This window comes from Bombina bombina, chromosome 6 (genome assembly GCF_027579735.1).
Source record: "Bombina bombina isolate aBomBom1 chromosome 6, aBomBom1.pri, whole genome shotgun sequence".
Lineage (NCBI taxonomy): Eukaryota > Metazoa > Chordata > Amphibia > Anura > Bombinatoridae > Bombina > Bombina bombina.
The window spans coordinates 1,078,000,023-1,078,027,444 of record NC_069504.1 but is presented as its reverse complement, the minus strand read 5'-3'; the positions used below and the strand labels follow the sequence as shown (position 1 = coordinate 1,078,027,444).

At 36.7% G+C, this 27,422-nt stretch overlaps 1 protein-coding gene across 1 annotated transcript in view; it reads right to left on the bottom strand.

Annotated features, from left to right (window-relative positions):
* The window catches only part of STRA8 (stimulated by retinoic acid 8), a 136,191-nt gene extending 119,709 nt beyond the window's left edge, over positions 1-16,482 (bottom strand). The window contains exon 1 of the mRNA XM_053719688.1: positions 16,318-16,482. Within this exon, the coding sequence (XP_053575663.1) occupies positions 16,318-16,482 (165 nt within the window). The remainder of the gene's footprint in view (positions 1-16,317) is intronic.
* Between the last annotated feature and the right edge of the window lie 10,940 nt (positions 16,483-27,422).

Genomic DNA, 27,422 nt, shown 5'->3' with positions numbered 1-27,422 from the left:
TGGGATTCTGGTAGACGGAGGTGGGGGGGGGGATGTGTGGTTCTCTTTTTTTTTTAGTTTTGGTTTTGTTTTGATTTGTCGGTTGGGGTGTTTGGTTTGTATTATTTTATATAAAAAAAAGAAAATCCCAGCACTGTGGTACTAATGTGGTTGCTGATAGTAATTTTTTTCTCTTTTTCTTTCTTTTTTTATAGTTCATTTAAGTTGTTTAATAGATCTAAATGGAATTTGGAACAGCAGTACTTAATGTATTTAATGTATCTAATGGAGCATGTTCTTAACTATGTTGTATCATTAAGTCTATGTTATCTCATCACACCCTGTGCGGTGTCGTAGATTTGCTATTTGTTATTGTACCATGGGCTGGTTATAAATTTAAAAAAAAAAAAAATCCGAAATTGCACAAAGAAATAAAAAACATTTGCTAAGTAATTCCTACCTCCTCTGCAAATGAAAGTGATCTGCCGTCTGACTCAGGCACACACTGTACAAACAAAATGACAAGTCTGTCTCACACTGTGCATAGTGGTTTAGTTGGTTAGAAAGAAAATGGGCGCCTCATAGTGAAATCCATATGTGATATATAATAAAGAAGGTAAATAGTAAAACTCACAATTTTTGAATGCACTAGATAGTGCAAACAGGCAGGCTGACACTTGCAGAAGTCAGCTGACTGGATACTGATCCTGTATCAAGGTAGAGACCAGTTCTCAGGTCACAGGCAAGATCACAGGGAAGTTTGAATCCAAGTATCAAACAACATTAAACTTGTCTTGTAACATTTATATACGGAGGAGTCTTTCTGCCTGATTATTCAGATTGAATTTGCTCTATCTGCACAGAGAACTTTACAAACCATTACATCACAATTGGTTTGCCTGCACCATATCTTCAGCCTGTTTGATACTTGGATTCAAACTTCCCTGTGATCTTGCCTGTGACCTGAGAACTGGTCTCTACCTTGATACAGGATCAGTATCCAGTTAGCTGACTACTGCAAGTGTCAGCCTGCCTGTTTGCACTATCTAGTGCCTTCAAAAATTGTGAGTTTTACTATTTACCTTCTTTATTATCTATCACATATGGATTTCACTATGAGGCGCCCATTTTCTTTCTAACCTAGATCATTGAGGTGAACGGAGATCATTCCCCCAAGTGGAGCTGCCTGATACATTCCTTTTTTACTTGGATTGAAAAAAAAATGTCAGCAATTGAACATTTGTTTCTTTAACATGAACACTATTTCTGTCATTTATTAAGGTTAACCAATTTTACATTTGTCACCAGAATTTAGTAGTTTATTAAATTATCATGTTAAACATTTTTTTACCATTTCACTAATTTTTACTCATTCCTGAGAGTCCACTTATCATTCATACACCTTTTAAAACCAAAAATAAATGGGGGTTTTTTTTGGTAAAATTTTTTCACATTACAAACATTTCCACCAATTCCCTTTTTTTCACTAGTTATTTTTAGTGCACCACCTCCTGGGTGTTTCATCACCTTCACTTTTCATAGTGGTTTAGTGCACACTCACATATCCTCTCAAATGCTAATACTTTACTACTTGTAATAACATTTCCCATGCTCAATTAGCACTCTGCTGTGGTACCCACTGGTGGCTGCCAAAATAACAAAACAAAAAAAAAATTTGGTTTAGTTCTTGCCTCATGGGGCCCCCCTGGACCATTGGGCCCCTGACAGGAGTCACCCCTGTCACCACCTGATGGCGACCCTGCCTGGAAGGCAAACCTTAGGAACTTGTGATGATCCCTGTGAATAGGGACATGTAGGTACGCGTCCTTTAAATCCACTGTTGTCATAAATTGACTTTCCTGGATTAAAGTGTCAGTAAACCTAAAATATGTTATATAATTCTGCACATAGTGCAGAATTATATAACATTATATTAGTGCTATTGTTATAAAAGCTTATATTCCCTTTGAATTTTTTTAAAATATGACAGGTTTTCAGACCCGCTCTCTGCGCTCTTCTGAGCGGGTCTGTTTTTATTACACAGCGCATCGGGCCAGCTGTATAGTCACAGCCCGGCCCGACCGCGCAATAACACTAAGTGCAGCTCGCTCTTGCTCTGTCTGACAGCAGGAGCGAGCTGCACTTAATGTTATGGCGCGGTCGGGCCGGGCTGTGACTATACAGCTGGCCCGATGCGCTGTGTAATAAAAACAGACTCGCTCAGAAGAGCGCAGAGAGCGGGTCTGAAAACCTGTCATATTTTAAAAAAATTCAAAGGGAATATAAGCTTTTATAACGATAGCACTAATATAATATTATATAATTCTACACTATGTGCAGAATTATATAACATTATATTTTAGGTTTACTGTCCCTTTAAGGGAAGAATGGAACGAATAGTTTCCATCTTTAAGGACGGAACCCTTCGAAATTTGTTTAGACTCTTGAGATCTAAAATTGGTCTGAAGGTTCCCTCCTTTTTGGGAACCATGAACAGATTGGAATAAAAGCCCTGACCCTGTTCCAGTACTGGAACAGGAACAATCACTCCCAGGGTGGAGAGGTCTCTTACGCAATGTAAGAAGCCTCTCTTTTTGTCTGGTTTGCAGATAATATTGAAAGAAGAAACCTGCCTCTGGGAGGAAAACATTTTAACTCTAGTTTGTATCTCTGGGACACAATTTCTATTGCCCAGGGATCCTGAACATGCTGAACCCAAACCTGAGCGAAGAAGGAAAAAGTCTGCAGTCCTGGATCGGGGGCATGCCCTTCATGCTGTCTTGGATTCAATAACAGGCTTCTTGGATTGCTTTGCCTTAGTCCAACACTGGTTAGGTCTCCATGCAGGTTTGGATTACTCCTGTTTAGAAGAGGAAGATGAAGAATTTCCTTTGAAATTTCGAAAGGAACGAAAATTGCTCTGTCGTCCTTTCTGTTTCTCTTATCTTGAGGGAGAAGATGACCCTTACCTCCCGTAATATCAGAAATAATTTCCGATAGACCAGGTCCAAATAAGGTCATGCCCTTGTAAGGGATAGCCAGAAGCTTAGACTTAGAGGAAACATCCGCAGACCAAGGCTTTAACCATAAAGCTCTGCGGGCTAGAATAGAGAAACCCGAAATCTTAGCTCCCAGCTTAAAAATTTAAAGGGAAGCGTCCGTAATAAAGGCATTAGGTAGCTTCAGAGCCTTTATCCTGTCTTGGATCTCCTCCAAGGAAGTCTCAGTCCTGAGAGACTCAGACAGTGCATCAAACCAATAAGCCGCCGCACTAGTGACGGTAGCAATGCACGCAGCTGGCTGCCATTGCAGACCCTGGTGAACATAAATCTTCTTAAGAAGACCCTCGAACTTCTTGTCCATAGGACCTTTGAAAGCACAACTATCCTCTATGGGAATAGTAGTTCTCTTGGCTAGGGTGGAAACGGCCTCTTCCACCTTAGGAACTGTTTGCCAAGCCTCCTTGATAGAGTCAGATATGGGAAACATCTTCTTAAAAATAGGAGAGGGAGAAAAGGGTATACCTGGCCTCTCCCACTCCTTAGTAATGATCTCCGAAGCTCTCTTTGGAACTGGAAATATGTCTGAGTAAGAAGGAACCTCAAAATATCTGTCCAATTTACTAGACTTCATAGGGACAACCACTACCGTGGAGTCACAGTCGTCCAAAGTAACCAAAACCTCCCTGAGCAACAGGCGGAGGTGTTCTAGTTTAAACCTAAAAGTTACCACCTCCAAGTTCGTCAAAGGTAATACACTTTCTGAAATTTCACCCTCAGATGCTACAGTGGTACCCTCCTCTTCTTGACCTTGGGAGGGTACCTCCGAAATTGCAACAATTGTATCAGAACTTACTGAATGTCTGGTTTTCCTCTTATGTTTGCCCTGCAACATTGGGAGAAGCTATGTCTTTTAAAGTAACTCCAGGGGGCGCTAGAGCAGAAGTGCAGGGCACTGCTTGTGCGGGCGGTAAAATTTGGGACGCTTGGGGAGAAAGCTGCGGCATACTTTGACCCTCGTCATTAGACTCTTGGACAGCATCCGCTTTTGAAAAGTTTTGCTCTGAAAAAATCTTTTCCCTATAATTTAAAGTCCTCTCAATACATGAGGGACAGAAAGGGATTGGTGGTTCCACATTAGCTTCAAAACACAAGGAACAAGCAACATTTTGTAAGGCCCCTTGGTCCATACTAGTTCACACTTGACTCAATATTCAATAAAAAAAAATTCATCTGATAAAAATGTTAAAATCAAAAGACGTTACTGTCTCTTTAAATTCAAAGAGACAACTTTTTTACCTTAAAAATTGCAATGTCAAACTACCAATATAAGGCCAAAAAAAAGAAACACCTCTGCACCACAGCTATCGTGCTGAGGTGCTCCTACCTGACAGGCAAACGGATGGCCGTGTGTCCGCTCAGCACTTCAGTAGAAAATTTTCAATCCAGAGCGCTGCAGTAGAAATTTTCCAACCGGTGCTAGAAACGCATGCTTTGCACGGATCATGCGTTTCTAGACAGTACTTCAGAAAATGTGTTGCAAATGTCTTCCTGACCGAGGCGCAAGTGAATTGGCGCGAACTCTGAAGACCCGCCCATTGTGAGCGTACTACATTGCTTGCAATAAGCTCCGTTCAATTTAACTGCTTATTTCAATATGTACTGCCTATTTATTCTGAGCAAACGATTCTGCTTAAAGTGTGAACCACCAGAGCAGAGATCCCTAGCCCCAGTGCCTGCACATAAATGCTGTCCCAATACCTCTCCAGACTAGGAGAGTTTTTAAGTGTCCCAACATAAGTGCCTCTTCTATCCCTGTGCACTTAGTAGCGATAATGGTGTGCTTACTCCTTTCTGGGTCCCCCCCAAAAATATATAAAGTAGCACTTTCCTTTACTTCTGCTTGACAGCTAGGCAGCTCACAGGCTTAAGAGGTCCTCTCCCTCCCATTGACCTGTGGAGGAAAAAAGCATGCTGAGTAATCTTTACCTCAGACTAAGGCATACAGGGAAGAAAGAATACATGGGAGGCGCAGTGAGAATTATGTCCCACAAGTTCCCATTGCTCTAAAGCCACCAAAGCTCTACTGAAGAGACTGATATGGACTACGGCTACACCCTAGGAGGACAAAGCAGCACAATCTTGAACTACTTTAAAAAATAATAAACTCTTGATTGAAGAATCTATTCTAACACCTCACTTTACCACTTCCTATCACTAACGTAGGCAAAGAGAATGACTGGAGTGGGAGGGAAGGGAGGAGCTATTTAACAGCTCTGCTGTGGTGCTCTTTGCCGCCTCCTGCTGACCAGGAGGTGAATATCCCATTAGTAATTAACCCCTTAATGACCACAATGTACCCTGTATGTCACTGGTCGTTAAGGGTTTTTTCAGGACATAAAAGCACAAGTCTAGCAAGAACATGCTATTAATGCCCTCCCTCCAGAAGGCTTTGTGGAATAGAGCAGTCTCAATGCTGGTGGCAAGACCCCACTATAAAACAATCAAGTCCCAAAAAAAGGCCAGCGACATACAGGGTACGTCGCTGGTCCTTAAAGGGTTAAGATGATCCGTGGACTCATTGTGTCTTAAAAAAGAAATTAATTGAGCAATTTAAAATAAATTAATTCAATGACAATTCGGGCAACAAACATTAAAAATTGTAATATTAGCTCATTTTAGCTTAAAGGGACACTGAACCCAATTTTTTTTCTTTCGTGATTCAGCATGCAATATTAAGCAACTTTCTAATTTACTCCTATCATCAAATTTTCTTTGTTCTCTTGCTATCTTTATTTAAAAAAGAAGACATATAAGCTTTTTTTATTAGTTCAGTACTCTGGACTGCACTTTTTTATTGGTTGATGAATTTATCCACCAATCAGCAAGAACAACCCAGGTTGTTCACCAAAAATGGGCCAGCATCTAAACATTCTTGCATTTCAAATACAGATACCAAGAGAATGAAGAAAATTTGATAATAGGAGTAAATTAGAAAGTTGCTTAAAATGTCATGCTCTAGCTGAATCACACACAAAAAAAAATTGGGTTCAGTGTCCCTTTAATATTGGCTTACTTTTTAGTCGAGTGGTCAGTAATATCAGCCAGTAGTGTGCCCATTAAATGCATCCTAAATTGTATTATTATTAATAATATTATTGGTTATTTATAAAGCGCCAACATATTATGCAGCGCTGTAACATTAAGTATGTAGTTATGGGGTACAATAATCATAAGATAATTACATAAGTCAGAAGGGTAGAGGGCCCTGCCCTTGAGTCACATAAACTGAAACCATCTTCAGATAAAATGGCCAAAAGGACAGGTGGGCTTGTGAGTTTACAGTCTAAATAAGATGAGACTAAATTATACCTACACACACACACATTGTATGTAATTAAGAATATGGCTTTGACAACTCTGTGCAGTTTTGCAGAAACTGATGGGTTAATGATATGCAGGGTCCATGAACTTTTACAAAAAGCTCGCTTTGTCGGAGCTGAGGAGTTAAAAATGTGTTGGCTCTGTTTGAACATACGCATGAGACAAGGTAATTGCTTAACTTCCTGCACTGCCTCTAACCTCTCTCTAGAGCATGTGAGTTCACCAAAAATCCCCATATTTAGATTTTCACAACATATCACCTGGTTTTACAGTCTGTCCTCATGTATTAGGATACCTGGACATTTGTATTTACAGCAAAACAAAATGAGGCTAGCAGCTGCTGCTGTGGTAATCCCTATTACTATATAAAGAACCATTTTACAATGGTGATCACCTGCTAACAACCTGAATATGTGACTGATCATTTGTAAGAGGGGCCTTTTTCTTTTTAAAAAGAAAGGGTCTATTCCCCTATTTTAGTGCTTAGATTAATAGGCTCCCTTTTACAGCCTAGCACACAAAAAAAGTCACCTAGAATAGACCGGGGGCAACATTACAATAACATCACATTTATGATAAAATTAATGCCTCAAAGAAACTAGATTATAATAACGCCTTTGGTTAAAAATGACATACGAAATTAGATAATGTAATTAATTTAAAGGGACAGTAGTATCCCTACCTATACTGAAAGTTTCTTTGCATAGGTAAAGGCTATTGAGTAATTATATAAACACAGCCAACAGAAGAAATTACACTCACAGTGGGAGGTGGTAGAGATAAAGCTCTAAAATATTCATTTTCAATTGTTCTTTCTAAGTATTGTACAGAGACAGAGAAAAGGGAAGCATTTGAGTGATAAGATAACAAGATCTGATCTGTCTGCAAGCTTAGCCAATTTTGATGGGCTATGGTTGCAATTTATTTTGCAAAAAGAAGCATAAATGAGCAATTTCTCATAAATTTTATGCACTGCAGCTGGTATAACATAAATGAGCCGGCTCCTAGGCATACACCTCTGCTTTTCAAAAAAAGATTCCAAGAGAACAAAAGAAAATGTAATAATACAAGTAAATTAGAAACTTGTTTAAAATCACATGCTCTATCTGAATCAAAGACATTTTAGGGTTTCATATCTCTTTAACTGCTTAGTTACTGATAGTGCAGCCGTTAGCACCAGCTCACAACTGTTGCACTAGCTCATTTAACTGTCTGTGACTGTGAGCTTAGGCAGCACACCAGGACAGATGCCACTTGTGGGCCCCCTATATGCCAGGCCCTCGGTCCAGGTCCTATTTTCCCGACTGCTCAGTCCAACCCTGCTTTTAAATCAATTTCAGTGTTTGGTTTTTTTCTGTAAGTCACACACATTACACGCTGTTTTTTTCCAGTAGACAAGGCACTTTAAGAAAATACCTTTAAAATCTGCAAAAATACACAAAGTAAAAGAATTTAGGATCTTTTTCAGCTAACATCAGCAACACCAAACAAAGGGCAAGATTACAAGTTTTGCGGTATGGTGCGGTACGGCTATACCGCTGAAAATTTGGCCATTGTGCGTGGAATGGCAGGTCTCCCATATTACAAGTCGCAGCAGTACAGCTCTACCGCAAGCATTTTAGCCTGTAACGCAACGATCCATTCCGCACTCAAAAAATGACATTTGAGTGCGGGATTTCCATACTGCTGTATTAAAGGTTGTGCATTCCGGCTAAAATGCTTGCGTTATAGCCTATACCGCCCTGATCCATTCAGCGATCTGAGACCAGTAGTTATGGATTTTGTGAAACAAAAATGTTTCACAAAACTCATAACTAAAATGTTACAAAGTACACTAACACCCATAAACTACCTATTAACCCCTAAACCGCCACCCTCCCGCATTGCAAATACTATATTAAACTTATTAACCCCTAATCCACCGACCCCCCACATCGCTACTACTATAATAAACCTATTAACCCCTAAACAGCCGACCCCCCACATCGCAACTACTAAACCTATTAACCCCTAAACCGCCACACCCCACATCGCAACTACTAAACTAAACCTATTAACCCCCACATCGCAACACACTAAATTCAACTATTAACCCCTAAACCTAATACCCCCTAATTTTACATTAAATTTACAATATAACTATCTTTAAATAAATAAATTCTTACCTGTGAAATAAAAAAAAACTAAGTTTAAACTATAAAGTAACCTAACATTACTATTTAAAAAAAAAAAAATTAACGAAAAAAAAATTACAAATTTAAAAAATCCTAGCACTACGAAAAAATTAAAAAAATTACATTACAAAAAAATTCAAACTCTAAAATTACGAAAAATACAAAAACTCTAAGATTACAAAAAATAAACCATATTATCTAAAATAATAACAACTACACCTAATCTAATACTCCTATAAAAACAAAAAAGCCCTCCAAAATAAAAACACCCCCTAACCTAACAAACTACCAATAGCCCTTAAAAGTTCCTTTTGTAGGGCATTGTCTTAAGTTAAACAACTCTTTTACCTAAAAATTACAAAGTCCCCCTAACAGTAACCCCCCCCCCACCTACCCAACCCCCCAAAATAAAAAAACCTAAGTCTAAAAAAAAACTAAACATCACAACTACTAAACTAAACATGGGGGGGTTAAGTTTAAACCGCGATGGATGAAGATGTCGCCGCCCAGATGAAGATGGATGTCCGGACTTCAAGAACTGCGAGTAGATTTTTTGGGGTTAGTGTTAAGTTTTTTTTTTTGTTTGTTTTTTTAAGATTAAGGATGGGCAGTAAAAGAGCTGAATGCCCTTTAAGGGCAATGTCCATACAAATGCCCCTTTAGGAACAATGCGTAGCTTAGGTTTTTTTTAGACTTAGGTTTTTATTTTGGGGGGTTGGTTGGGTGGGGGGGGGGTTTACTGTTAGGGGGACTTTGTAATTTTTAGGTAAAGAGCTGTTTAGCTTAGGGCAATGCCCTACAAAAAGGCCCTTTTAAGGGCTATTGGTAGTTTATTGTAGGTTATGGGGTGTTTTTATTTTGGGGAGCTTTTTTGTTTTTATAGGGGTATTAGATTAGGTGATATTGTTATTATTTTGGATAATTTTGTTTATTATTTTTTGTAATCTTAGAGTTTTTTTATTTTTCGTAATTTAAGTTTTTATTTTTTGTAATATAATTTTTTTTTATAGTGTTAGGATTTTTTTAATTTGTAATTTAGTTTTTTTATTTTTTGTTAATTTTATTGTTTTAAAATAGTAATGTTAGGTTACTTTATAGTTTAAACTTAGTTTTTTTATTTCACAGGTAATTTTTTATTTATTCAAAGATAGTTATATTGTAAATTTAATTTAAAATTAGGGGGGTAGGTTTAATAGTTTAATTCAGTGTGTTGCGATGTGGGGGGCCGGCAGTTTAGGGATTAATAGTTTTAGTTTAGTAGTTGGGATGTGGGGGGTCCGGCGGTTTAGGGGTTAATAGGTTTATTTAGTGTTGGCAACGTGGGGGGCCTGCGGTTTAGGGGTTAATAGGTTTATTTAGTGTCGGCGATATCAGCGGATTAGGGGTTAATAATTTTATTTAGTGTCGGCGATGTCAGGGATTAGGGGTGTTTAGACTAGGGGTTTATGTTTTAAAATAAATTTATTTTCCCCATGGACATCAATGGGGTTGCCTTATGGCGATCGCCATTCTGCGATTGCAGGTGTTAGTTTTTTTCTGCCACTTTCTCTCCATTGATGTCTATGGGGGAAAGCGTGCACAAGCACGTAAAGTCAGGCCTTGGGATTTGTGCGGTATGGAGCTTATCGCACCGTACAACAAAAGAAGGTTTTGGCATAACTTGTAATGGCAGCGCTATGGAAAGTGCGATAACGCTCATTTTATTGCGCACACGGTATAGCGCAAAACTTGTAATCTTGGTGAAAATAAGGTAGAAGTTGCTCCCAGGTCATCATTACTGCTTTAACAATCTAATGACAGTAATAAGGTATTTAAGGGGTGTTGTGATATATTTCTATTATAAGCACATTAATAAAGGCGTTTTAAGAGTTGCCAACTAACCTAAATAAAATGTTTTCCATATAAAATGTTACTACCCAGTGGCATTATGAGGCAGCTGGGTGAGATATTGTAAGACTTCCTAATATTACAAGCACAAACTAATTTCATAATTAAAACCAATGTATGTCATGCAATATAACAAAAAAATCAATAATATAAAATGATAAATTGTATATAATAAAACAACTCTGCAATATACTTTCATTATTTATTTTGTCCTCTTTTCCTATAATTCCATTCTGAAATTGTGAGCTTTTCAGTTCCTGTTAGAAATGGAAGTGCAGAACACTGTTAAATCCAGCACAACCATTGGCTGCACACTCTAGTGACCTATTTATAACTGTCACTAATTGGCCACAGCAGAGAAGGTAACACAAGTTACAACATGGCAGCTCCCAGTGTTTTATAGACACTAAAACTTTACACTTATTTTGTTACTTTTTAAACTAATGAGACTTTAAAAAATACATCTACATGTTAGTCATGGACTAATCTTTTCTTTGAATGCATCATTCTATCTAGTGTGTATTTAGTGTTTAATGTCCCTTTAATATTGGCTTAAAAGGGACAAAAAACAAATGTTCCCTTTATTATTCAAGCAGCGCATACAGTTTTAAACAACTTTCCAATTTACTTCTATTATCAAATGTGCTTCATTCTCTTGGTATCCTGCTCTACTGGGAGCTAGCTGAACACATCAGGTGAGACAATGATAAGAGGCATTTGTGTACAGCAACCAATCATCTCCCAATAGTGCATTGCTGCTTCTGAGCTTACCTACGTATGTTTTTGGGGGAAAAGAATACCAAGAGAACAAAGGAAATTTGATTTGATAATAAGTAAATTGGAAAGTTGTTTAAAATTGTATGTTCTATCTGAAAAGAAAATTTCGGGTTTTATGTCCCGTTAATTTTTAGCCATGTGGGCAATAAAATCAGTCGCGTGGTGCACCCAGTAAAAAGGTCCTCGATAGAACACTGTAAATAGGATCAGTGCTGTGAACTAATTGTTAGTGTTAGGGCAATCAGGCGATAGCTGGAGAGAAACAAACACCTGTTTGAAAAAGGAGGCTTTACTCTTTCAAATAACAGGGTCTAATTTATCTCTATTATGGGGTTTGGCAGAAGAGCTACCCAACCCCCCATGATTTTGTCACATATGCATATTGTTCTATCAGGTGATCATTGTTGCCATGGTGATCACCTGATTGTTACTTGGGCATGTAACCCCTTATCTGAAAGGAACAAATTACTTGCCCCATTTTGGTGCTCATTTTGGGATGCTAATGTCTTTGGCTGGTATGGGTCCCATTCAAAAGAAGAAACTCCCCTCTTTTAAATGAGGGGTATTGTGCATCACTAAGTAAAGTAGAAGGGGAAATGTGGGCTACCTAATAGATTCCTTCACTGCAGAAAACAACCCTGGTGCCCAGTGGTTCTATTTTCCTCTAAGTGGTGCTGGGACCAAGATATGGGCACCAGAAAAAGGCAACCCATCTCACGCCACAACCAATGAGAAAGTGCCTCAGCCTCTGAGCACTTTCTCACTTGTGACCTGTATGTTAGGGGAATGTAAATGATAAGGGACCTCTGATCCCTTTAAACCCTAGGTAAAAAGCAAGTGAGGTAGAACAGAGGATGTGTGAAATGTCCTTTGCACTGAAGTAAACTGAAGACTTTGTCAGACACAACATAATGTGTGTGCTAGCATATTAATACAGTACAGACAGAACCCAACAAACAAGGCATGAGAAAAAAGTCACTCAATGTAAAAGCTCACAGATTTGTCTTTTTTACTATAGAACAACAAGACACCGTTCTTTTGTAAAACATACTCCATTATATTGGCAGGTTATCACCTTTTTTTTGTGCTTTTAACTGTCAGAATTTTTCAAACATAGGTAAAATTCCGTTTAGGCTGTTATTCTATTCTCACGGTTATAATGTGTTCACATGTTCTATAATCTGTTTAAAGCAATACTGAATACAATGTATATACATATAATATTTAACAAAGTATGCAAATTTTGTTAAACATTAAAAAAATATCCAGAAAAAAAAAAATCACCAACTCTCTTAAAGAAACATTACACACTAAATAAATGGTGGATATAATTATGTATCAATGCTAAGATTAGCCCGTGTTTAGTATGTAGATTTTTAGTATATTAGTTGTTTATATATTGAATAAATAAGTGTAAAGTTTTAGTTTCTATAATGTAATGGGCATCGCCATGTTGAAACCTAGGTTTCCTTTAAAGGGATATTTCACTCCTGAGCTTATGTCCCTGCTTTTCAACAAACGATACAGAGAAAATTATGAAAATGTGATAAGAAAAGTAAATTACAAAATTATTTAAAACTGCATTCTCTATCTGAAACACAAAGAAAATGTTTAGGTTCCACGTCCCTTTAAGGGGACAGTAAAGTCAAAATTAAACTTTTATGATTCAGATAGAGCAGGTAATTTTAAACAACTTACAGTTTACTTCTGTTATCAAATTTGCTTCATTCTCTTGGTGTTTTTTATTAAAGAGTAAAACTAGGTAGGCTTAAAAGAGCTCAGGAGTGTGCACGTGTCTTTAGTATGATAGCAGTGTTTTGCAACATTATTTGTAGCTTTGTTATTTACAATGTTGCAAAACACTGCTATCATAGAGTACTAAAGACACGTGCACACTCATGAGCTCTTATAAGCCAACCTAGTTTTACTCTTCAATAAAAGATACCAAGAAAACAAACCAAATTTGATAACAGAAGTAAATTAGAAAGTGGATGAGCTTTCTGAATCATTAAAGTTTAATTTTGACTTTACTGTCCCTTTAACTAATCTCTTCTGCTGAGGACAATTAGGAACAAATATACAAGTGTGTGAAAACAATGGCTGTGTGGAAAGTGGAAATATTAAAGGAACTTTACAAGATGGCCTCAGAAGGGGATACTGGACTAAAAGAATCTAGGATAAGTAACTTACAGCATGGCAGCGCCCTTCGCAGTTAAAGGGATAGAAAAGTCAAAATTGCAACGTATATGGGTGCATTTCAATTTTAAATAGAAGCATTTTTGCAATAAGTCGCTATTAGCAAAATTTCTTCTTGTAAAAGTAATTACTGCTTTTCAGTGGCATACACACATATGCTGTGAGGGCACGTGCACCAGTATTCAAGCTCAGAGTGGTGTGTATTGTGTCTGTGAAGACATCATTTGTGTAATACAAGCCACTGCTGACTCACTATGAAGGTGCACAGGGCGCTCACAGCATATGTGCGTATGCCGCAGCAATACATTTTATTAGAAGCATTTTTGCTAATGGCAGTACAAAAAATGTTTTTTATTCAAAATTGAAATGTATACTGGCACATTTAAATTTTTACTTTTCTATCCCATTAAATTACAGAAATAGGGGACAAAAATAATGAAAGTTTAGACTGAAAGTTTTTTGTTTTTTTTCTACTTCACATAATCCAATAATTTATATTACAAGCTCAAAGTGTTCAATGTCCCTTTAAACAAAAAGTGTTGATTTATTTGCATGAAAATAAGGTCTACAACAATACTTGTTCAACCAGTACAAAGATACTTGTGCTGCAGGATAACGTTCAATTGTATTAGAATTAGGATATTTTGTTCCTACAAAGAGTAACTTTTAGAATGCAATGTTAAAGGGAAATGAAAGTCAAAATTAAAAGGGACACTGAACCCAAATTTTTTCTTTCGTGATTCAGATAGAGCAGTGATTTTTAACCTTTTTTTTGCCGTGGCACACTTTTTTACATAAAAAAATCCTGTGGCACACCACCATCCCAAAATTTTAAAAAAATCACACATTGTAGCCTAATACAGCATATATATATATACACATACACACAAACACACACATACTGTATGTATTGTGCTGTTATGCCATGCCTCCTACAAACTACCCCTGCACTGGGAGTAAAAAACAAGCAAAGTTTAAAAAATATGTCACACTGTTGTCAGTCTGCCGTGGCACACCTGAGGATCTCTCACGGCACACTAGTGTGCCACGGCACACTGGTTGAAAAACACTGAGATAGAGCATGCAATTTTAAGCAACTTTCTTATCATTTTTTCTTCGTTCTCTTGCTATCTTTATTTGAAAAAAAAGAAGGCGTCTAAGCTTTTTTCTTGGTTCAGACCTCTGGACAGCACTTTCTTATTGGTGGATCAATTTATCCACCAATCAGCAAGAACAACCCAGATTGTTCACCGAAAATGGGACGGCATCTAAACTTACATTCTTGCATTTCAAATAAAGATACCAAGAGAATGAAAAAAAATTTGATAGTAGGAGTAAATTGGAAAGTTGCTTAAAATTTCATGCCCTATTTGAATCACAAAAGAAAACATTTGGGTTCAGTGTCCCTTTAAGCTTAACTCAGATAGAGCATGTAATTTTAAAACATGAATTTATATTATAAAATGTACTTTGTTCTTTTGGTATAGTTTGTTGAAAAGCATATGTACATATCCTCATGAGCAGCAATGCACTACTGGAAAAAAGCTGGTTACACACTTCCGTCTCTCGCCATTGGCTGATCAGATGTGTTTAGCTATCTCCCAGTAGTGAATTGCTGTCTGCAGCTGACTAACTACGAATTAATCCTTTTGCAGGGCTTAAACGCACAGTTATATACAAGCAATAGTGCAATAATAAAATACTCGGACATATTGCAGTATTTTTGTTTTGCACTTTTATGAACAGATCATGGAAAGGCTTATAAACATGCGTTATCATGCTTGTGCAAGTGGTATTAGATCTACTGGTGCTACTATGTACTAATATCACCCAACAAACCTTTCCATTAGCTTGATAATAAGTTTTTGAAAAGAAAGTTTACTTTACTGTGAAAGTCCAGTCTCTGGCAAATGTTCTAAATAACATCTTTTGCAAAATGCTCCCTGTAAAAACCAAGTGCATTTTCTTCATGCAGAAGCTCGACTCCAAAGATAAAGGGTGTGGGGCGGCCAGGACTTGCCAATTACATATGAATTTGCTTTGCAACTGAACAGATTGTTTTTTGGGGGGGGTTTTCTTACCATGTTCAGGATCTTTAAATCTGTACATCTGCATTGCATTTTTTTACTTAAGCAATTAACAGTTTGGGTATCTGCTAACGTTTAGTTTTTTTAATCAAGTAAAAAGAATAAAAGTGTAATTGTGGAGCTCTTCAAACTGATATAATTGTACTATTACGCCTTTCCTTGCATGACATTTGCTATAAGCCTTCCTTGTTTTCGGCATATGCCTGATAAATGCAAATGCAGTTGAAATGTAGATTAAAGGGACATTAAACCCAAAAATGTTCTGTAATGATTCAGGTAGATAATAAAATTTTAAACAACATTCAAATTTACTTCTATTATCTAGTTTGCTTCATTCTTTAGATATCCTTTGTTGAAGAAATAGAAATGCACATGGATGAGCCTATCACATGAGGCATCTATATGCAGTCACCAATCAGCAGCTACTGAGCCTATCTAGATATGCTTTTCAGCAAAGAATATCAAGAGAATAAGGTAAATTAGATAATAGAAGTAAATTAGAAAGTTGTTTAAAATTGCATATTTTTTCTAAATCAAGAAAGAAAAAAAATTGGGTTTCATGTCCCTTTAAACACAGCCCAAGTAGCAGTGACAAAAAAATAATCCTAATTCTTTGTACGGTACTGTTCTATCTTCAATATATAAAAGTTCAGAATTAGATTGCACAATCAGAGACTAAAATAATTTACACTTCATGTGCTTTTTTCTAGAAAAACTGAAATAAAATTACTGAGTGACAGAAAAAAAAACAAAAAAAAAAAAAAACACAGCCTCCCAAATCACGAGTTTCAGTTTGCAAGTTCAATCCTTATGCCTCTATAGCTAGACCTATACCTTTGTTGCACGAGTGTCAGAATCAGGGAACACAGTCTGCCTCAGTTGGTTGATGAGCTGTGAGACTGGATTGCGTCTCTTTGACGGATACTTCTTTGCTGGTTCTTTGCCCCTCTCCTTGCGGCGTCTCGCTGTTTTTCTGCTTCCTTCAATATTTGTGTCCATTCAAATCTGCAAACATACAAACATATTATATACACAGTGTTCTCCATTGGACCTATTTAACCTCTTAAGGACATATGACGGAATTTTTCCATCATAAAACAATTGAGCAGAATGAAAGCTGTGTCCTTAAAGGACATCACCTAGCTGATTTTACTGACCACCTGGCTAAAATGTAAGCCAATATTAAGTTATAATTAGCTATTAAATGTTTTTAATATTTGTTGCACAAATTATTATTAAAACAATTTATGTCAAATGATTCAATTAATTTGCCCTTTGATAGTTTAAGTGGCATTTATAAATAACAGAAAATGCTACAGTATTGCAAAGTATTACACTGCTCCCACCCAGGTGGCAAACTTTTCTGTGAATACGATATATTATAAATAAATTACTCAAAAAAAAAAGAAAAAGAAAAGAAAGGGTTACTTGTCCATCCAATGTTAAACAAAGAGAGATTTTTTTTGTATTAGCTTGTTTGCAGAATAATTTAATAGCTGCAGGATTTACTTTCTAGTCATCAACAGGGATTTATATTATTATTATTATATAACTCCTTATATTAGACCCCTCACAAAAGTGTTTAATCCATTGCGTCTGCGGAGGAGAGTGGATTAATAAGTGAAACACAAGCAGAGAGCAAACATACAGCAAATATGCTGTGTGGCAATATGAGGATATAATATAGATGAGAGTGAGAGTTCACAGGGAAATCCCTGAAGATCACAAGAAGCCAACTACTGCCATATAATCTCTTAAACAAGGGGCTCTTTGGAAAGGAAATAGCTGAGTAACTTCTCACCTTAGTGAATCTGGTCCATTTAAATGGTAAGAAACGTTAAAATGCAGCATCCTCTTTTGCTAAATCCAACTTTAGAACCCTCCGCCCTTTTGAATTTTATTATCTAATTATTGACAAACTTTACCCTTTTGAGCTAATCTGATTTCAATGTGTAACTTGGAACACTTTCTACAGGTTGTAAAGTATATCTAAATATTCTGAAAAACACACAAGCCCTATCAACAATAACTTTAGAAATCTGTTTGTTCTTTATCAGTTCTTTACATTTGTTTGTAATTAAGTATATTCCTCTACAATTCTCCCATTCATAATTGTGTGCTTTTAGATTCTGGTAAAAAAAAAAAAAAATTCTGATACTAATAAAATTGTGTATATTTAAAGGAATATTTTGGATTTGTCTCTATCATGCATATGAAGGAAGGCCAATAAAATAAAAATATCCTACTTTAAAAGGTTTAAGATTTTTTTCTTCAAAATACATGTTTTAAAATTGTCAATTTTAATAGATGTCAGTAAGTTACTTAGGAGCCCATTGCTCATTGGCTTATAGAAACATTGCTCACAACTGTAATGGTGGATGAGGATAATCCTCTACAAGTCTAATAAAAAAAAGTAGGTTTATTTACAACTGGAACGTGCATTTTAAAAAACAAGCAATACATTTTATAATTAAATGTGACTATTATTGCTTAATAAAGTACTCATAGTTCAAAGCAATACATGATCCCTACAGGTCAAAATCTAAAGACAAAAATTAGAATATACTTTGTGATGTCATCTTACATAAATCATTTTAATGTGAAACAGCTCCATAAATTGCCAATCTTACAGATATGAAGAAATCTTCTGTAACCAACAAGGTCCAGTATAATATGGGGCGTTTTTATTTGCCAAAAAAATCAGTCAAACAGCTTTGATAAATAATCTCCAATGTGCTTGTCAAGGTTCATTAAGGATGACTGTTACTAACGAGCTCTTATTTGTAATTTGCCAATGAAATTCACAGATCAGCAGAAATAATTTGCAACACAGCTCAAAAAAACATGATATATCATTTTCATGCAAATTTAATTCACGCTTTATATAGTAGATTTACATATTTTATTTGATATAAACAAAAGAATCAGCAGATCCAAAGGATTTGCCAATCTAATCTGACCACTATACTATATTTAATACTATTGTTAATTGTATATAATATATATTTATTATGTATATTTAAAGGGATAGGAAAGTCAAAATTAATTCACTTTTCAAATGTCCTTTGTTCTTTTGGTATCCCTTGTTGAAAAAGAATACGCACTTTTCCTACACTAGTGGGAGCTATTTGCTGATTGATGCCTGCACACATCTGTCTCTTGTGATTGGCTAACTAGAGGTGTTCAGATAGCTGCCAGTAGTGCATTGCTGTTCCTTCAGCAAAGGATAACAAGAGAATGAAGCTAATTGGAGAAAAGAAGTAAATTGAAAAGTTGTTTAAAATGGTATGTTCTATCCAAATCATGAAATAAAATTTTGGGATTTCCTGTACCTTTAATTATTATGCTGCATTAATTGAATTATGTGTATGTACCATTTTACTTGGGAGGCTTTTCAATGTATCTACCACTGGTTTTAAGGACCAACAAAAAAATAGTCACAGCATGCAGATGAAATAGCATAATTTATTTAATTTTACTGTATTTATTATGCATGACAGTTAAATAAATGCATGTTGCATACCTAGGTATTCATTGCTCACTGGCTGATAAAGACAACTCCCATTTCTCTATTGGTGACAAAGGAAATACATCCATAAGCCTGAAAAAAAATTGCTTTATTAAGCACATTAATATCTATATTTTTATTCTGAAAACCCCATTCATGTGTGCAACATATAAAAATATATCTATAATGTGAGTTTAAAGTGACACGAAACCCAACATTTTTATTTTATAAAACTTTCCAATTTACTTCTATTATCGAATTTACTTTGTACTTTATGTATTCTTTGTTAAAAAGCATACCTAAATAGGTTGAGGAGCTCTGAGCTACCTGCTGATTGGTGGCTACATATATGCCTCAAGTAATTGTCTTACTGATGTGTTCAGGTAGCTCCCAGTAATGTAATTGCTGCTCCTTCAATAAAGGATACCAAGAGAATGAGGCAAAACATTAATGAATTAAAACATGAAAGAATATTTTTGAGTTGTATGTCCCTTTAAGCTCTATGCATATTTAGTTGTTCTTGGTTTACCATATTTATGTGTTCCATATTAATTAAAAGGCTCTTCATATAAATTATATGATCAATGCTGCAATAATTCCTACTAAAGCTGTACTGGATAACAGAAGTTCACCAAAACGGAATCTGCTCTAAGTAACGTCATAATATTTACCTAATATATCAACTTGCAGGAATTTATCAGAAAAAAAGCATTTATTAGAAGTTATATAATGTTCCTAATTTTCTACTCTATACTGTCTTTACAATATGCATACAAAGTGTTAATTTAATATTCTATGACTGTAAAATAATTAGTTTGCGCTCTTGAAAACAAACGTCTAGTGTAACATTATATATATTATATAGTACTTAAGCCATACCCGTCCTTTTTACCATATACTATCGCTCGTAAATATCGTGATATGCGTCGTAACTAGAATGAAGGAATTTAGAATCCTGGCTCAGAGCTGACGCACGGTTGCTATCTCTAACAGGAAAACCGCAACGGACCAATTAGAACACGTGAAGAAGTTAAATAACCAATGGAAACTTGTCTCGAAAAATAGTACAACAACCAATGCGGAGACAACAGGGTATAAACATTGTAACAATGTAACGGGTTCCGCAAAGGCAATAAGTGTAGAAAGGGCGGGAGAATATGAGAATATTAATACTTTCTAATACCTCGCTGATATAATTATTTATTAAATAATAGTCATGTAAACAGAGTGATAAAATAACTGACAACCCATTGGTGGATTTATTGCATATCATGTTCTTTAGCAGCCAAAGGGTTTACCTGAAAGCTTTTAAAATAAGTTTGTTTATTTTAACATGGATTTTGCAACAAAATAAAGTTTTTCCTCCCCAAAAAAGTATTTTTATTCTGTTTCTTAAATGTGAGTAATGAGTTCATATTCCTGGATATTTTCTCTTCAGGGCTCTTTTTCTGTTTTGTAAACAAGACAGCCAATTAATTGTTTTTATTCTGAACCATACAATGGGTATTCTTGTGTTGTTAGAATATTGTATATATTAAAAATAATAACAAAATCTCACCATAAGTCAATTCTTTTAAATTTACTAGTATAGAAATAAAATGCTGACCCTTGCATGGGCAGAACTCACTATAAGAGAAATCCAGACAAGTGGTGAGTTGCCTCTCATAGAAAGTAATAAAACTAGTTTAAATGGAGAATCTAATAGGTGACAGCAAATATGTCAATAACATTTTTAAAGCAAATACAACTAGTAAGTATAATTGAAACATAAAGGAGTGCAATTCTTAGAGAATAAACATTATGCTCTATAAAGCATAGTCTCTTAGCCTATAGTGTAGTACATATCCCCTGGGGATACTTTGACAATAGGCAAGGGGTACTGCAGAGCTTGCCCTTTATTCATAAAAAAATGCCCTCATGTAAATTAATTTTAGATAAATAGTCAGCATAGGTGAAAAGTTTCATTGTTCTATATTATATATAAAGTATGCAGTGATGGTGTCCGATAGCTAAATGTTAAACAGACCACACAACTGTCCCTATTTGAGAGGGACAGTCCCTAATTCTAAGCTCTGTCCTGCTGTCTATCTGAGAATGCCATATGTCTCTGTTTGCAGAATGTTACTTAGCCCCACCCACAGAACACCCTGACACGTCCATGAACCAACGAGACACACCCACTAACAACCTGCACCCCCCCCCCCCTCAACCTTGTGAGTCCCTAATACCCAGCCACAAATGCTGGGAGGTATGTTAAACTGTAAACTTAAAGGGACAGTCTACACCAGAATTTTTATTGTTTTAAAAGGTAGATAATTTATTACCCATTTCCCAGTTTTGCATAACCAACACAGTTATAATAGTATACTTTTAACCTCTTTGATTATCTTGTATCTAAGCCTCTGCAAACTGCACCTTTTTTCAGTTCTTTTGACAGACTTGCAGTCTAGCCAATCAGTGCCTGCTCCCAGATAACTTCTCGTGCACGAGCACAGTGTTATCTATATGAAATACGTGAACTAACACCCTCTAGTGGTGAAAAACTGTTAAAATGCAATCTGAAAGAGGTGGTCTTCAAGGTCTAAGAAATTAGCATATGAACCTCCTAGGTTAAGCTTTCAACTAAGAATACCAAGAGAACAAAGCAAAATTGGTGATAAAAGTAAATTGGAAAATTGTTTAAAATTACATGCTCTATCAGAATCATGAAAGTTTAATTTGGCCTAGACTGTCCCTTTAATATATGCCTAATAAATTAAACCAATTAACTGTTACAAGTAAAACATAGCCACAGTGAAATAAGACAAATGATTTGTACATGAAAAAGACTAATGTACATAAGGGTGGTATTATGAATAACTTTACACTTGTGAAAATGTAAGATTATTTTGCTGTGTTTAATGTTTTTTTCCATAACACAAGAATAATAGTTTATATATGTAGTCTACAGATTTGCTTAATCTGTGATCAGGATTAGCTTAAAGGGACACTAAACTTCATTTTTTTCATGATTCAGATAGAGCATGCAATTTTAAAGGGACATGAAACCCAACATTTTTCTTTCATGATTTAGAAAGAGCATGTGATTTTAAACAACTTTCTAATGTACTTCTACTATCTAATTAGCTTCATTCTCTTGATATTCTTTGCTGAAAAGCATATCTAGATATGCCCAGTAGCTGCTGATTGGTAGATGCACATAGATGCCTCGTGTGATTGGCTCACACATGTGCATTGCTATTTCTTCAACAAAGGATATCTAAAGAATGAAGCGAATTAGATAATATAATTCAATTGGGATGTTATATAAAATTCTATTCTCTACCTGAATCATGAAAGAAAATGTTTGGGTTTAGTGTCCCTTTAAGAAACTTTCTAATTTACTCCTATTATACATTTTTCTTCATTCTTTTGCTTTCTTTATTTGAAAAGCAGGAATGTAAAGTTAAGAGCTGGACCATTTTTGGTTTAACAACTAGATAGCGCTTGCTGATTCGTGGCTACATTAAGCAACCAACCAGCAAGCACTACCCAGGTGCTGAACCAAAAATGGGCCGGCTATTAAGCTTTATATTCCTGCTTTTTCAAATAAAGATAGCAAAAGAAGGAAGAAAAATTGATAATAGGAGTAAATTAGAAAGTTGCTTAAAATTGCATGTTCTATCTGAACCATGAAAGAAAAACATTGGGTTTAGTATCCCTTTAATATTACAATGACAGAAATTAGAAAAATATGTCTAAATAAAAACTTGGAAAGATTTTAGGTGCATTTTTGTTCATAATTTGGGAGTTTTCAAACAAAGCTAGCAGTCACCAGCTAACTCCAATCGGCAGCTAGCTCCCAATAGTACAGTGCTTCTCTTGAGCCTATCTAGGAATGCATTTCAACAAAGGATATCAAGTGAATGAAGCATAAACTTATTTTTTTTTATTTCATGATTCAGAAAGAGAATACTATTTTAAAAAACTTTCACATTTACTTCTGTTATCAAATTTGCTTCGTTCTCATGTTATTCTTTGTTGAAGAGATATCTACATAGGTATCGTGCACATGTCTGGAGTACATGACAGGAAATAGTGATGCCATCAAGTGCTATTACTGATGTATAATGTTGTAGCAAAATTGCTGACATTAGTGCTGTATAGACGTGCACACGCCTAAACTTACCTTCCTGTACACGTGCACACACCTAAACTTACTTTCCTGCTTTTGAACAAAGGATAACAAGAAAACAAATAAAATGTGATAAAAGTAAATTGGAAAGTTGTTTAAAATTGTATTTTTTATCAGAATCATGAAAGAAAAATGTTGGGTTTTATGTCCCTTTAAAGGGGGAGAAAACATTATTCCCCACCCCCACACACCCATTATTGTTCAGTGTGGGCACAATTTATATCTAAAATTGGCTCTCACAATGCGTAAATACAATTTTTTATACATTCATAGTCTTAAAAAGTCCTCTAAAAGGGGTAGCAAAACCCTCCTTCCAGGCGCTAAATTTTTTTATTTCATCACTGGGTTGTTCTTCAAACACAACCCACTCAATATTGATGTTCAGATAAATATAACACATGCATCCTACACCGGATGAAACTGTTGGCTGCTTTATTGAGTGCTGTAGACCACCAGGGATTCAGGGGGCTGCAATGAGCTCCAAAAGCGCAAATCCCGGATGACGACCTATCCCGGATGACGACCTGTGGTTGTTGTCCAAATTAAAAGCATTCTGGAGATGATGACCATGTAACATCATACACAGCAAAGGGGTTAATTGTATTTTTCATTCAATAAAAGTTGACGTATTAAAAACAAAAGCACGGGGGGCGTGTCCGAACAGCGGCCATGATCAGTCGCATTATCTAAGGCTCTCTGTTTGCAGCACTTAATACTCCAATTATTTGAATAATCTGGCACCTTTCAGCTACTTAATAATGCGTATTGAACAGAGCAAATGAAGGGAAGCTAAATGAGCTCAACTATGTTAAACTACTAACTACGAGACCCGAACCTAGGCCGGTTCATATTCAGGAGACTCTCCTCCAGCGTGGATCCAGCACCCCCCCCCCGAGGCATCGGGTAATCCTGCCAACTGTAAGCTATCTGCGTTCCTCCCTTAAGCATAGTAAGAACCCCAGTGAGGGCTATTGTTGGGACTTGTACTATGGTGTCTCCTATGTTCTTAGAGCTACTAAGCGGCTAATAACCAGAAGTGATTAAGGAACACTAGGCCTGACCTCAGAATCCTAAAATGGCCGCGATCACCACGGAGGAGGGGATGGAGCTTGATGCACTAGATCGCTCTTTTGCAGACCTCAAATGTAGCCTGTCTCAACTCTACATGTTAACATGCGAGAGACTTTCGGTTCCTTTGAACATAGAGAGACTTTCGGTTCCTTTGAACATAGACAGAGCTAAGCGACCTCTATATACCCAATCTATGGATTATCAGAAGAGCACGGTCCTAAAGCCGCGGTTACCGCGCAGAAGATACAAGACGCTGCAGCTGTTACAGCCCATAAACAAATCAAAGGTGGACATTCTTAGGAAACAAAGATATATGTTACATGGCTTCACACCCCATGAGGTAACAGGCCAGCCGCTGGGGATGCCCGCTGGGGCCCGGAGAAGGCGCCCTCCGGGTGCGCGGCGGACACCCCGCACAGTACTTAAACCCAGCCGCCTTCCGACGAGTACATCTGGGATACACAGCAGAGCTAGAGGACCTCATTTCTATTTGCCACGGAGACCAGCATTGGTGGCAGAGTTCAACATCGGAGCCCTCAGTCTTACCTGTTCTACAGCAACTCCCGATCTTCTCAACGACAGCGGCTCATCGGAAAGGTTATTGTTAGAGCCCAGAAAGTCTCTCAGCAGTGGACTTGTTAAGATAGGAGTTGGGTAATTCTCTTTCACCATAGCCCCATATGCTGTCAGCTAATGTGTATAACTGGAACTATCCTGATTATTACTTTCCTGACTACTCTGTGTTCTTAAGATTTGTTAAAACCCACCACCTTTGTGTCTTCAAGATGTGACCCTCTTCTATATGACGCTGTCAAGCTGATGCCGCAAACTTTTGCATGTAGGGCTTAAAAATTGGAATAAGAACTCCAGTGACTATTATTTCTGAATCCCATAGTTCACTCATAATTTGTTCATGAGGGTTTTTAACCATGCTCTAGTTTAAGACCATAAAGGTCAGTATGTCTAACCTAGCTAGAAAAGCCATGCCAATAGCAAACAAGTGGATATGCTGTTCTAAGTTGACTGGAAATATGACCTTCCTAATGTATGGTAGTTCAGCTCTCTGGTCCACTGACTAAGGTTTGAAAGATCTTTATAGCACCAGTTACTAAAAATCCTGTATGTAAGTTTATCTTTGTGCCTGAATCAAATAACACAATGTAATTTAGTCTTATGGTTAATGCAGAACTGTTTAGATTAGATATCTAGTATATACACATGCCTGGCTTTGACACAGAAAATTTGCAGCGACTGATCCTTAGATACCATGCTGAAATGTTACTATTTTTACACACCACGCTAAAGTGTTTTTATTGTTTACATATCTATTACTTATGCAGTACACATAGCTTTATTGACGCTGGTCTTAGGGATGAATCCTCTACGCCTTAGTAAAGCTTATTAGAAGAGCGCCAGAGCAGTGTGAAGTAAGAGCCAAACTGTTACTCAGTGATATGCCCTCATTCTATATCTTAGGTCACACAGAGGAACTAACTGCTCTCAAAAGATCCTTGTGGTAGCCTCTACTACCCCCCTAAGCCAAGCCCTATTTTGTATATATTCTGAATTACCCTTAAACAACTCATGTCTCCTGCTCTATTGACATTTGATATTCAGGAGGTCCTGACATACATACCTTTTGCTGCCATCCCTCACTGGGGCTCTATAATAGCTCCCTGATTTAGGTCGCGGAACGCACTATATTAAACTATGCACTTAACTTACACCCCCCTTTATTCTCTTAATTAGAGCGGCTCTTGTCCGCTGCTTTCCCTTCTTTTCCTCTATCTAACAATAAGAAAAAAATGAGGTCTCTTTATGATATGCTCCAGACACCTACACCTGTTATGCATTAGTCTCTTATGCTGCGCACCTTACATATCACGCGTCATATAATAACATTTTAGGTATGGCACCATAGTCTATACCAGTTACTACGCTTTTATTGGCGATGCTGTTATGAGGTAAAACTAATTCCTTTCTATTGTATACACAGTTTACGACATATCAGTATTCTAGGCACAGCAATTTACAATAGCAGTATGTACACATTAATGTTTAAGCTAAACACTATTCCATATATGTGAACTGTACGATCTGCCTTATTTCCTACAATTTATGTCTGGACGTATCTCTTGGTTTTGTATTTACTGCTTATCACCTCAATAAAAATTATGTTTTAAAAACAAAAACAAAAGCACAGCGCAGAGGGTAAGTAGTGCAACGATGGCAGCAAATATAAATATATATTTATATGATTATATACATATATATTTATTTTTGTTTATATATGTGTATATACTCATATTAACACATACATATATATATATAGTCATATACATATATATTTACTGGGAACACACAGTTCGAATAGACCGCAATGTAAAGGCACTTTTCGGTGCTGTTTTTTTTTCTAACACCCCACTCCCGCCAACTTTACTCCCAAAATACTGCCTAGTGCAGTTATTTTATTAAAAAATAAAGATGCTGCTATCTTTACACCACACTATATTTTGGGGACATTTGGGGCACATTTATAAAATTAACAAGAGATATGATCTCTGGTTACTTTTATAAGCACTAATTGCTACCGCAAGCACGCAGTAGCAATAACGGTAGCAATAACCAGCCACTTGTAATGGCTAGTTAATTATCACGTTCCCACAAATGGGCAAATTTGCCCGTTTGCAGGCACGCAATAATTTAGTGCTCCACTTGTAATCTAGCCCTAAATAAATTTCATGCACCTCCCTCTAATCACAAACCTCCCGACTGTCCCTATTTGAGAAGGACAGTCCCTGATTCTGAGCTCTGTTCCATTGTCCCTCTGAGACAGTCATATGTCCCTATTTGCTGAATTTACCTTAGCCCCACCACCGAGGCACCCATACACCCCCACAAACTGCCCAGACACACTCACTGACAACCCAGACACACCCACAATCCTCCCCACTAACCACCCATAATCCAACCCCACCCTACACAGCTCCACCCAAAAAATAGTGGTCGGCCCCCATCAACCGGGTTCCTGATGCACAGCCACAAATGTTGGGAGGTATGTAATCATGGATGCTGCCATTATGGAACCTAGGTTACACTGCAGGTATTTGAAGGAGAGTTGCTGCACATGTGCAAACATGTCAGCACTTCAATGTAGTGAAAGATAGATTTCAACATTGCGGCATC